This window comes from Diospyros lotus, chromosome 8 (assembly GCF_014633365.1).
Source record: "Diospyros lotus cultivar Yz01 chromosome 8, ASM1463336v1, whole genome shotgun sequence".
NCBI lineage: Eukaryota > Viridiplantae > Streptophyta > Magnoliopsida > Ericales > Ebenaceae > Diospyros > Diospyros lotus.
In genome coordinates, this window is record NC_068345.1 from 6,401,977 (window position 1) to 6,413,158 (window position 11,182).

The following is an 11,182-nucleotide window of genomic DNA, read 5'->3' on the forward strand; positions in this document are numbered from 1 at the left end:
TAGATTGGGATAATCACCCTTGTGAGATTTTCGATGATCGTGTTCTCGATTATGTTAAGGGAGATAAATAATAAGTGTGAGGTTTTGTTTTACTGCGTAGGGTGATAATTAAACTCACGATCTATCAGACTGATACTGACATATCTCTTATCCGATCACTTGATTTATGTTTTAAAGTAAAAAAAAAAAAATCACTTAGATTGATCTAGCATGAAATTGGCATGAACTTATCTTGATTTATAAATCAAATGATTGAGATAATAATAATAATAATAATATCACTAAAGTTTAATAAAGATATCATTAACCTATGAATCTTACGAGGTACAATAACATTACTCTTCTTTTTATTTTACAGAATTGGGATTCGGATTGTTTTGCTTTTAACCCGCTGGCAATATTTTAATTGCCCTATGAATAACCCCAACAAATTTTAAGCACGCAAGACATGACGATTGGAGAAGTGCGAAGTGTCCCGTTAATTAATAGAATAAAATAAATAGAAGATCCCCAAGTCTCCCTCCCCCTGTCTCTCTCTTCGAAGTTCGTCCTCTCGGACTCTCCGTGAAGTATAATGCACACCCCTCACTGCCTTCCGAACTTGAACCACTCATCAGAAAAGCTTCATGGAACCCAGCAAGATATCTTCTTGTCCCGTCTGTTTCTTCTTCGTCACTTTGATCCTTCTCTTATCCCATGGCTCGGCAGGCCATGAAGGGCCAAGCACGCGTACCACCATTCTTTTCGGTACTTTGGACCGATCAAGCTACTACTTCGACCTCTACACCCTTCCGATACTGGGATCCCAAGTCAACCGCCGAAACGATGAGCTCAAGATCACCGATGGCCACTCCCTCAACTACAACGGTCACTTCCCCTCCCAATCATCATCCTCCACGTTGCTCTCTCTCCTTCCTTTCCAACCCCTCGCCACGGCTGCAGCCGAGCCACCTGTCCAGCTGATCTACGTCTCCGAGAGAAATGGGTCTTCAACCATATACTTCGACGCTCTGTATTCCGGCGTTTCCGATCGTTCCAGAAGAAGGTCAACGCTGGAAGTTTCGAACCGGGTTCAGGTCCCTTTGGTGGGCGTTCAACAATCCAAGGGTCTAATTGGGATGAAGGACAGGCCCAGTGTGGTGGGCGATTACTTGGTCTACGTTTCCACTCACCAGAACTCGGGCGTGCCCAGGAAGAGTTGGGCTGCTGTGTACTCCACTCACCTGAAAAACGGGTCAACTCGGAGATTGACGCCTCGTGGGGAGGCCGATTTCAGCCCCACCGTGTCGCCGTCGGGGGTCTGGACGGCGGTGGCTTCGGCTGGGGAGGGATGGAGTGGTGAAGAGAAAGAGCTTTATACTGATATCTATGTCTTCAGGACTGAGGATGGGTCTGATCGAGTCAAGGTTGTGGAGCATGGTGGGTGGCCGAGTTGGGCTGATGAGTCGACTCTGTACTTTCACCGGAAGAGCGGAGATGGGTGGTGGAGTATCTACAAAGCGAGTCTTCCTAAGAGTGGATCACTCAGTGTGGACTCAGTGCTGACTCAGCGAGTCACCCCACCGGGTCTCCACACTTTCACTCCAGCTGCTTCAGTGGCCAACAAGAGCTTCATTGCAGTGGCAACCAGGCGACCCGATTCGAAATATCGGCACATAGAACTCTTCAACGTCGTTTACAAAGAGTTCGTGGAGGTCACTCGCTCCATTTCTCCCAGGGCCCATCACTATAACCCATTTATCTCGCCCGATTCTACTCGGGTTGGGTACCATAGATGCAGAGCCCGAGACAATGGAAGAAAAGGCGACCACTTGTTGCTGGAAAGCATCCAATCGCCAGTCCCCGGAGTTTCTCTATTTCGCGCCGGCGGTTATTTTCCTTCTCTGTCGCCCGATGGTGACCGAATTGCTTACGCGCTGTGGCCGCCTAACGAGGGTCTTTACGTAATAAATCGAGACGGGTCGGGTCTCCGAAAGCTTTTCGCCGGGCACGGCGAGTCGAATTTGGCCTTTGGAGTTGTTTGGGATCCAAAACGAAAGGGGGTTTTATACTCCAGCATTGGTCCCATCTTCGGTGCAACCGGTGACGAAGTTGATGTTGTCTCCGTCAACATTGACGACGACGAATCGGGCTTCAAAAAATTGACCACCGGCGGAGAAAACAATGCGTTTCCGGCTCCTTCACCCGATGGGAAATGGGTTGTCTTCCGATCGGGTCGATCGGGTCATATGAACTTGTACGTAATGGACGCTCTTGATGGAGAGAGAGGCAGGCTGTTCAGGCTCACGGACGGTCCATGGACCGACACAATGCCCAGTTGGTCGCCTGATGGAAACTGGATCGTCTTCTCATCGGACCGGGACAATCCGGGTTCGGCTAGCTTCGCCTTATATATGATCCACCCGAACGGGACCGGGCTCACAAAGCTGTTACAAAGTGGGTCGGATGGTCGGGTCAACCACGGGTGGTTCAGCCCGGACATGAGTCACATAGTTTTCACGACGGACATCGCCGGAGTGTCGTCGGAACCGATCTCCAACCCACATCATTATAAACCATACGGTGAAATCTTCATGATGAAACTGGACGGCACCGGAATGACTAGGCTGAGTCATAACTCGTACGAGGACGGAACGCCGTCTTGGTCCTCCATACAGTTGAGTCCCGCCGACGTTAATCACCCGACGGAAGCGCAGTGCACGTTCACGGACTGTATCTGGCTCAATGAATCGCCAACCCGTCGAGTTGACTCAGTGCACTCGCCCTCAACTCGGGCCCAGTGCTGAGTTGGGATAAATAATGATTTTCTCGGGGCTAGTTGGAGTTTACTGCTGGCTACTTTTTTATTTTAATTTGTATTTATTTTCATTTTCTGTTAGAAGATTAGAAATTAAACACTGCCTTTATATAATAATGTTGTGGTATTTTTAAGCTCTACTAATAAAAACTAACTTTAAAATATATATTATAGCAATATAAAAAATAGTAAAATCATTAGTTTAATTGTGTAATAATTAGTTAAAATCTAATTTAAGTGTGTATATATGGGTTCTTCTATCTATCACATCGCTTGCCTTTAGGGAGATGATAGGATAGGAGATAGTAAATATATATTTTTAAATAAAATGTTTTAATTAATAATAAATTCATATAATCACATACAACACTAACCCCATTGAAATGCAAGCCCCACGGGGGGGTGTTCTTTTGTATATTATTTTTTTCATTTGACGCTAAACCATAAACAAGGAAATTAGAGATTGACGGGGGGGGGGGGGGGGGGGGGGGGGGGGTGTGTGTTCATTTGACGCTAAACCATAAACAAGGAAATTAAAGATTGACGAGATTCTCAGATCTAATTTGGATCTTACAGCGCCAGTGGTGACTTTGAAGTTGATGGTGAGAGTAATGCTGTTTGGTCATTGTAAAATATTTTTGTTTTTAAAATATTAAAAACGTTTTCAAATAATTTTTATAATTTTAAAAATATTTTAAAATTATTTCATAATATTAATAAAATATCAAAAGGGAATGTTGGTCCACAAAGAGATTAGTAAAAAAATAAATAAATCTTATCTAACTAGAAAGTCGTCTCTAACTCAAAATTTTTAAATTTATCATTTTGTTTTTAAAAGTAACTAAAATTTTAAATTTATTATTTGTATTATGTTTGATTTTTTTTCTAAATAATTAAGTAATGAATTTATTAATTATCTCAAAAATTACGGTCTAATTTCACATTAACTCCTTCTTATATATTACAGTTGAATGATATGCCTGAACGTAAAAATCGAACCTTATTGTACATGATTCGATTTATGTTAAACTACACAGATTATCCTATTTCACTATGGGGTTATACTATTATTACAAAGATTTATTTGATAAATCGAGTACCGACTAAATCTATTTCAACCACACCATATGAGATATGGATTGGGAAACCTTCAAGTCTTAAGCATGTTAGGATTTGGGGTTGCCCAATGTATGCGAAGATGTTGAGAACAGAAAAATTGGATCTTAAATATGAGAATGATCATTTTATGGGATATTCTAAATATAGTTTAAGGTATTATATTTATTTTTCGGTTGACCCAAGAGTTGTGATTGCTAGACATGTTATCTTTTTGGAAAAAGAGTTCATCTAGAAAGGTGGTATGGAGAAGAAAATAAATTTGACGAAATAGGGGTCATTTTTCAACAAGTACCTAATCAGATTATTGAGCAAGGCGAATCAAGTTAAGGAGATCATCCACAGGTTCCCCGTATGTCTGGTAGAGTACCCCATCCTCCAAATCGATGGTATATAGTTTATCAGTGAAAGAGATGCATGAATTGTTTCGTATGGGGACAATGACAAGTTGATTGACCTTATCATTTTTGAGGAGACGATATCTGATATCAATGCCTCAAAATGGCAGATAGCTATGGAATCTGAGATGGAACCTATGTACTTCAACCAGCTTTGGGTCTTGGTAGATTCACCTAAGAGAATTGTTCCTGTAAGATGTAAATGGATCTTCAAGAGAAAAATTGGTTCAGATGGACATGTTTCGACCTATAAAACTTAGTTGATGGCAAAGGGTTATCGTCAGCGCCAAGGAACTGACTATGATGAGATTTTCTCACCTGTCATGATGTTGAAGTCCATCAGGATGATGTTAACTATTGCTTCTTACTATGCTTATAAGATCTGGTAGATGGACGTTAAGATGATTTTTCTGAATAGATTTCTTAAAAAAGAGAAAGATATATATATATATATGTGGAACAGTTGAGTGGATTTGAATCCGCCGATCCATGTTAGGTGTGTTTGTTGAAGAGATAAATATATGGTTTAAAGCAAGTATTGAAGAGTTGGAACATCCATTTTGATTATGAGATCAAAGGGTTTGGTTTCATGAGAAATCCAAATGAACTATGTGTATATAAGAAGGCTACTAGGAGAAACATTGTGTTCCTAGTCTCGTATGTAGATGATATTTTAATTATGAGTAATAGTGTGGACATGATGATGTCAGCGAAAGTTTGGTTGTCTAAAGTATTCTCTATGAAGGATCTAGGAGATGCTACCAATATTTTGGGGATTAGACTTTATAGAGATAGAGTTAGAAAATTAATAGGTCTCTCCCATAGCTTGTACATAGAGAAGATGCTAAAGAGGTTTAGCATATTAAATTTCAAATGGGAACAATTGTCTATTTGGGTTGAGATTTATCTCTCAAAAAAGATGTCCCCTAATACTCATGAAGAGAGAGATCGTATGAATAAAGTACATTATGTTTCGACAGTTGAGAGTCTTATGTATGCGATGATATGCACGAGACTAGATATTACATAAGCTGTAAGTGTTCTAAGTCAATGTCAGTTCGATCTCGATGATAGTCACTAGATCGTAGTGAAACATATTCAAAAGTATTTGTAAATGACTAAATATATGCTTCTGATTTATGGAGGGAGTGATTTCCATGTAGATGGATTCACTGATATGGATTTTCAATCGGATGTTGATGATTGCAAATCGATGTCTGATTTTGTATATCTCTTGAATGATGATGTTGTGAGTTGAAAAAGTTTCAAGTAGGCAATCACAACGGATTCAACCACGGAAGTCGAGTATGTTGCGACATATGATGCTGCTAAGGAAACTGTTTGGATCCAAAAGTTTCTTTCAGAGGTTGATATGGTTCCGACCATTCTATTACTAGTACCTTTGTATTGTGACAACAATGGAGCTATCGTGCAGGTGAAATAACCCAGGTCTCATCAGAAGTCCAAACACATTGAACATCGGTTTTATTTAATTCGAGAAAATATAGCACGTAGGGATGTACAACTGCAAAGAATAAATTTAGCGGATAATGTAGCTGACCTACTCACCAAGGCTATGACTCAGTCACAACTGCATCGACATCTTGAGAAGATGGATATTCGATACCTGCTGATGGTGGAACATTAGATGTATATATGATGTAAATTAACTTTAATGCAAGTGAGAGATTGATAGTATTGTGTGTTTTAATACTAGATTTGGATGACATCTAGTGGGCTTGTTTTATGTATTCATTGTATCTTTATATAAATCTATGAAAGGAAAGGTTTTCTTCATTCATATTTTCTTTAATCAATTATATGAATGAGTCCCTAGATCTTTTGTGTTAGTATCTTATTTTCAAGATGTTGAGATCCTGTGATAGAATTCTCTAATAACAAAACTTTTTAAACTATTCATAATCCTTATGTTTTTTGGATGGGGACTTCGATTAATTGAGTATGGACTTGCACAAGGATTACTATCTCATTCGGTATGGGGATACTAATGGGAGAATGGTGTGTCACATGCTATATGACATGAGATGTTATTAGTAAACCTGTGGGTAGTCATTGGAGAACGATCAACCGAATGTGACGTCGATAACTGACCACATGGCATGGTGGATAATGGTAAAGTTATCGAATTGCGATAGTGTGTTAATCCTTAGATTTGAATAGACATGGTTATTTTGTGTATTGGTGTGTGGGATTTGCTAATGAGTCGAATTATCCAATTGGGAGGTGAGAATGATCATTTATGTGGTTTCGTATTGTTAGTATATGAAAACAGGTGTTGGGAATATGATCCGTTGCCCTTGTTAATATTTGATATGGTGAACATCTTATGTGATCTACTATTGATGTGACAGGATAGTCCTTGGCTAGGACACATTGAAAATCAAGAAATATGTTTCCTGATGTGTCATCCAATCATATTAATGAAGTCTAGCACATAGTTATTAAGTTTGTGAATTTGTCACTCATTAACTCTTATTTAATCAAGATGTTAGATGTTACATGGTAATTATTAATTGTAATAGATTCATTTGAAGTGAGACTTCACCATCACTTATATTGTCCTGAACCGCTGCTAGGCTTTATTTAGGAACTCTCAGAACTTTGTCGGGATTTAGAGAAGTTCTAGTGATGGGTTAAGGGGTTGACCGATACCGAAAAGGGTTTCAATGTTATCTAATTGTTAGCGGGTAGTAAACCTAAAAAGTCACACTCTATATAGTGTTACGTTTGGTATCGACATCGTGTACCCAAAATATCTCTAAAAATTGTTGGTCAAAAGTTGACCCTTGACCCCACCTATTAATAGTTGAAATGTATAGTTGATTGCATAATAAAAGTGTATAGTAAAATTGTATGGTAAAATAGAATGATTGTAGAGAATTATTAGAGAAGACGATGGATGTGAGGCTTGAATTAGATTTGCGGATAGGGAAAGAAATAAAAGGAGAAGTAGATTTCTCTATGTCTCACACAATTTTCTTCTTCTTCCTCTATACTTCCTCTGAAAATATTATGCTATTATAAAAATTATATGCGTGACCTTCACACATATAATTTTGAGATGCGGGCATATTGATATGCAAAACCTCTCTGTCTAGTATGAGAAAATGTGAGTGTAATAGTATCATTCGACATATTAGCTGTGGACCGACTATGACTATCACATTTTGAGGCAGATTCAATCTCAGTACAAAAATTATTTTTGTTCTTTATTCTTACATTAGATAGCAGATATACATTTATTTATATATTCAATTATTAAATATGCACGTTGTTTAAATATCCAAATTATGTATGACGTGTATATTATATTCTGTTATGTGTATGTGTATGTAATACATAGTAAAAATTTTATTTTTACCTGTATTATCGTACTAGTAATTTCCTCTAGTGACATGTCTTTTATCTCCACAATCTTAGATAAAAATAACAACACCTATCTAACAATTATAATTCAATTTAATCTAAGACTCACGTAACAAAGAATAATCAACTAATCCTTTCTAACATGAGAGAGGCCAACTATCCTTTTCAATATCTTCATCCCAAAAGGTATAATAAGATCTGAAAGGGTGAACCAAAGGTACAAAATCCATCACTATTTTCATAGCTCTTAGGTTTCAATTGAATCTTTCCCTAATTTAAGTGTCAATGTGATCATATCCCAGCAGGCTAGCCTTGAGGGAACCTTCTTATTTTCTCTTGCAAACGTCCAAGTCTCACTTAAATCTTATAAATTCAATCGAAGATCAATCATTACATCAGCAACAATATTTTCAATGAAGATTAAAGTGAAATATGATTCAAGTGACTACTCTTTCATAAAGCTTGTTTTTCTGTCCATATCTCCTTTTCTCATCGAATCTTTTAGCTTGTTTTACTAATTTTTATATGACCACTTGATTGTTCTTTATTGATCTCCTATTTAAATATTAAGAAAAACAATATTTAGTACCCTTATTTTATTTCTGCATTGATCACTAAAACTTTTTTTTTTTTTTAATTTCCCATAAACATGAAAGTCAGATTACATGTCACAATCTCAATGCTAGAAGATTTAGTCGTTTGAGTTAAATTGCGAATATTTTCTAGTTCCATTGGTTTAGGCTGCTGAGCTAGCATGTCCCTTGCGAGCCGGGATCTCAATTTCAGCAATTTTTTCCCTTTGATAATTTATTCAATCTAATCATTAATTAATTGTCTAATTATTGGGAGGACAATGATATATTGCCATGTTTGACGCGGACATGTCCACGCCTCCTTTTAATTTTGCTTGTATCGGATAAATCTTATGTTGTTTATGTCATCAGGCACAAACAACATAACAATTTATATTATTAGAATAAAAACAAAATTATGATGTAAAATAAGAGTTTAGTTTTGATATGATGATTTTCTAATAGCTTTTTTCTTTTTTTTTTTTATGTTACATGATTCACAGTTTAAGTATATTTTATTTAAACATTTTTATAACTTAAGGTATCACATAACTTAAAGTTTTAAAAAATTTAAAATTAAAGATAACTTAAATCTCTTTTTAAAAACAAAATCTAGCCAAGTAGTAAGCTGTGGTAGAAAGTGTTTTAGAGAGTTTTTTTTTTTTTAAAGTATAAAGTACATTCAAATAATTTAAATACATGAATCACTCTTTATTATATAATCAATGAAATCCCAAATTATAAATCATAAGCAATCTCCTATCACAAATCATCAAATTACAAAGGATACATCATTCTTGGCACACCCATGAAGTTTGATAAAAAGACAGAAACATCCATCATATTTGAGAAATGATGCAAACTTTTTACAATTTTATAACTTTAACTACACTTTTTCTTTACCATTAATTCTCACGTGTTAAAAATTATAATATGATAAAAATATCCTCACTCTTTTTTACTTGTATGACAAATTAGATGATATCTTTATCTTGGGATGACTGCTCTTGCGCGGCCCGCAGTGCTCGTGCACTTGATTATGTCAAGAAAGGTAAATCACATGTTAAGCCTTTGATCCTTGCATAGAGTGAAAATCGAAATCGTAATCTATCGGATTGACACCAACATATTATCCATCTAACCGTTCGACCTATGTCTTGAGAATGATAATATCTCTATTTAATTCAACGATAGTTAAGCTATTACCAAACCACAAAGAAAGAGAAAGAGATAAGTAAGTTATTGATTTTTGCTAATTTGCCCAATAGACGAAGAAGATAAAAGGAGCGAAAATGAAAAGGTATTTTTATTGTATTAATAATCTTAACAATAATAGAGAGGAAAGTGTAATAAAATTGTAAAGTCAAGGAATATCATTATTATTTTTTAAATATTAATGGTGTCTCTGTCTTTTTATTAAATTTTAGAAATGCTAAGTATAATTTATCCAATTACAAATGGTCAATATATATCAAGTTGAAAAAAACTTAAGACCTAACTCACCTGACATAATGATTGAATAATTATCTTGAGAAGAGATGTGTTGACAATTATAAGAAAATAGAAAACTTTGTATCAGTTAATTGTATAAGGATATTGCCTTCAATAAAAATAGAAAAAAAAAAGGTAATGCCAACATGTTTAGTAGTCAACTTGTTATTGTAGCCAAAAAAAAAAAAAAATATCAATTACATAACCATGTGTTTACATTAGAGTTACAATTAAATCGAGTCAAATCAATAGCGAGCTAATTTTTCAACTAGAACTTAAAATTTTGACTCGTCAAAAGATTGACGAGTCGAGCTCGCGCTAGTAGCTAGTGGTGGGAGGCAAAGACTGTGAGCGGTCGCTGGCAAATGCAGATGGTTGTAGGCTATCGCAGATGGCGGAGTAGACGGATGGTGATCTTCGACAGCACCCTAGTCTACTAGACCTAGCAACGCCCTTCATTCACATTTCACAGCCTCTATTTGGGGTCTGCTCGCTAACATTTCAAAATGTCAGATGAATATTAGCAGCAAGTTAAAATAAGTGTGCATGATCAATTATATTGAACCATATACAAATACAAGTTATGGTTCAAATTTGTATTGAACCATGACCATTGATCAATTATATATTAGCAAGTTTAATCAGTAAGAGCAATATTTCTTCTTTTTTGCTAATTAAGTAATCAGTAAGAGCATTTCATTTAGAATAAATAGTTCAGATCTTAAATTATATGTAGTCTAGTCTAGCAGTTAATAAATGAATGGGTTAGATAAGAGCTGGGATTATAAGGACCTTTTATATATATAATAATGGCTCAGTCGTTCAATTTGATTTCTTCCATCTAATGGTTAACTTAAACTCAACTCAAGAGATTCAGCTAATACCAAGAAGAGTTAAACCAGTAGATGAATATTGGTACAATCGAGCACACTGATCCTTGTTTGAAACAGAGTAGCAAGGCTAAAGTCTCAATCCTGGAAGTTGAAGGTTTTGGCCACATGGCGTCCTAAAAGGATCACTGCGCCTCCATCGGGTACATCGCATTGATCCGGTTCACGCGTCATGTACGTAGCGGAGATTGTGTAAGCCATTCTCAAATCCCATTCACTGCGCTTTAAGTATGTGCCGACGCAAAAAGGTTTCAACCAGGCCTTCTACCCCGCTTGAAGGTTTTAGTGTCGAGATTGTCTCAGCCTGAGAAAAACACAAATCCATTCTCATCCACAAACGCTTCAACAATAAGCAACATTTAATGGTACTTTATTACTTACACGAAGTTTCTAAAAAATATTCATCCAACCAACAAGGCAACCTAGCCTTTCACGTGTTTTAGGACTTGGCGAGAACACGTGGTCTGGCAATTGTAGTATGGACTCTAGCCCCCCACTGCTGGCATTAATATACATACAGACCATAACACA

At 36.7% G+C, this 11,182-nt stretch overlaps 1 protein-coding gene across 1 annotated transcript; it reads left to right on the plus strand.

The window, feature by feature from the left end:
- The first annotated feature begins 495 nt into the window (after nt 1-495).
- Nucleotides 496-2,961, plus strand: LOC127808912 (uncharacterized). The gene has a single exon (XM_052347624.1). It carries the CDS (start codon nt 627-629, stop codon nt 2,784-2,786), a length of 2,160 nt encoding a protein of 719 aa, XP_052203584.1. The 5' UTR covers nt 496-626; the 3' UTR covers nt 2,787-2,961.
- Nucleotides 2,962-11,182: the final 8,221 nt, after the last annotated feature.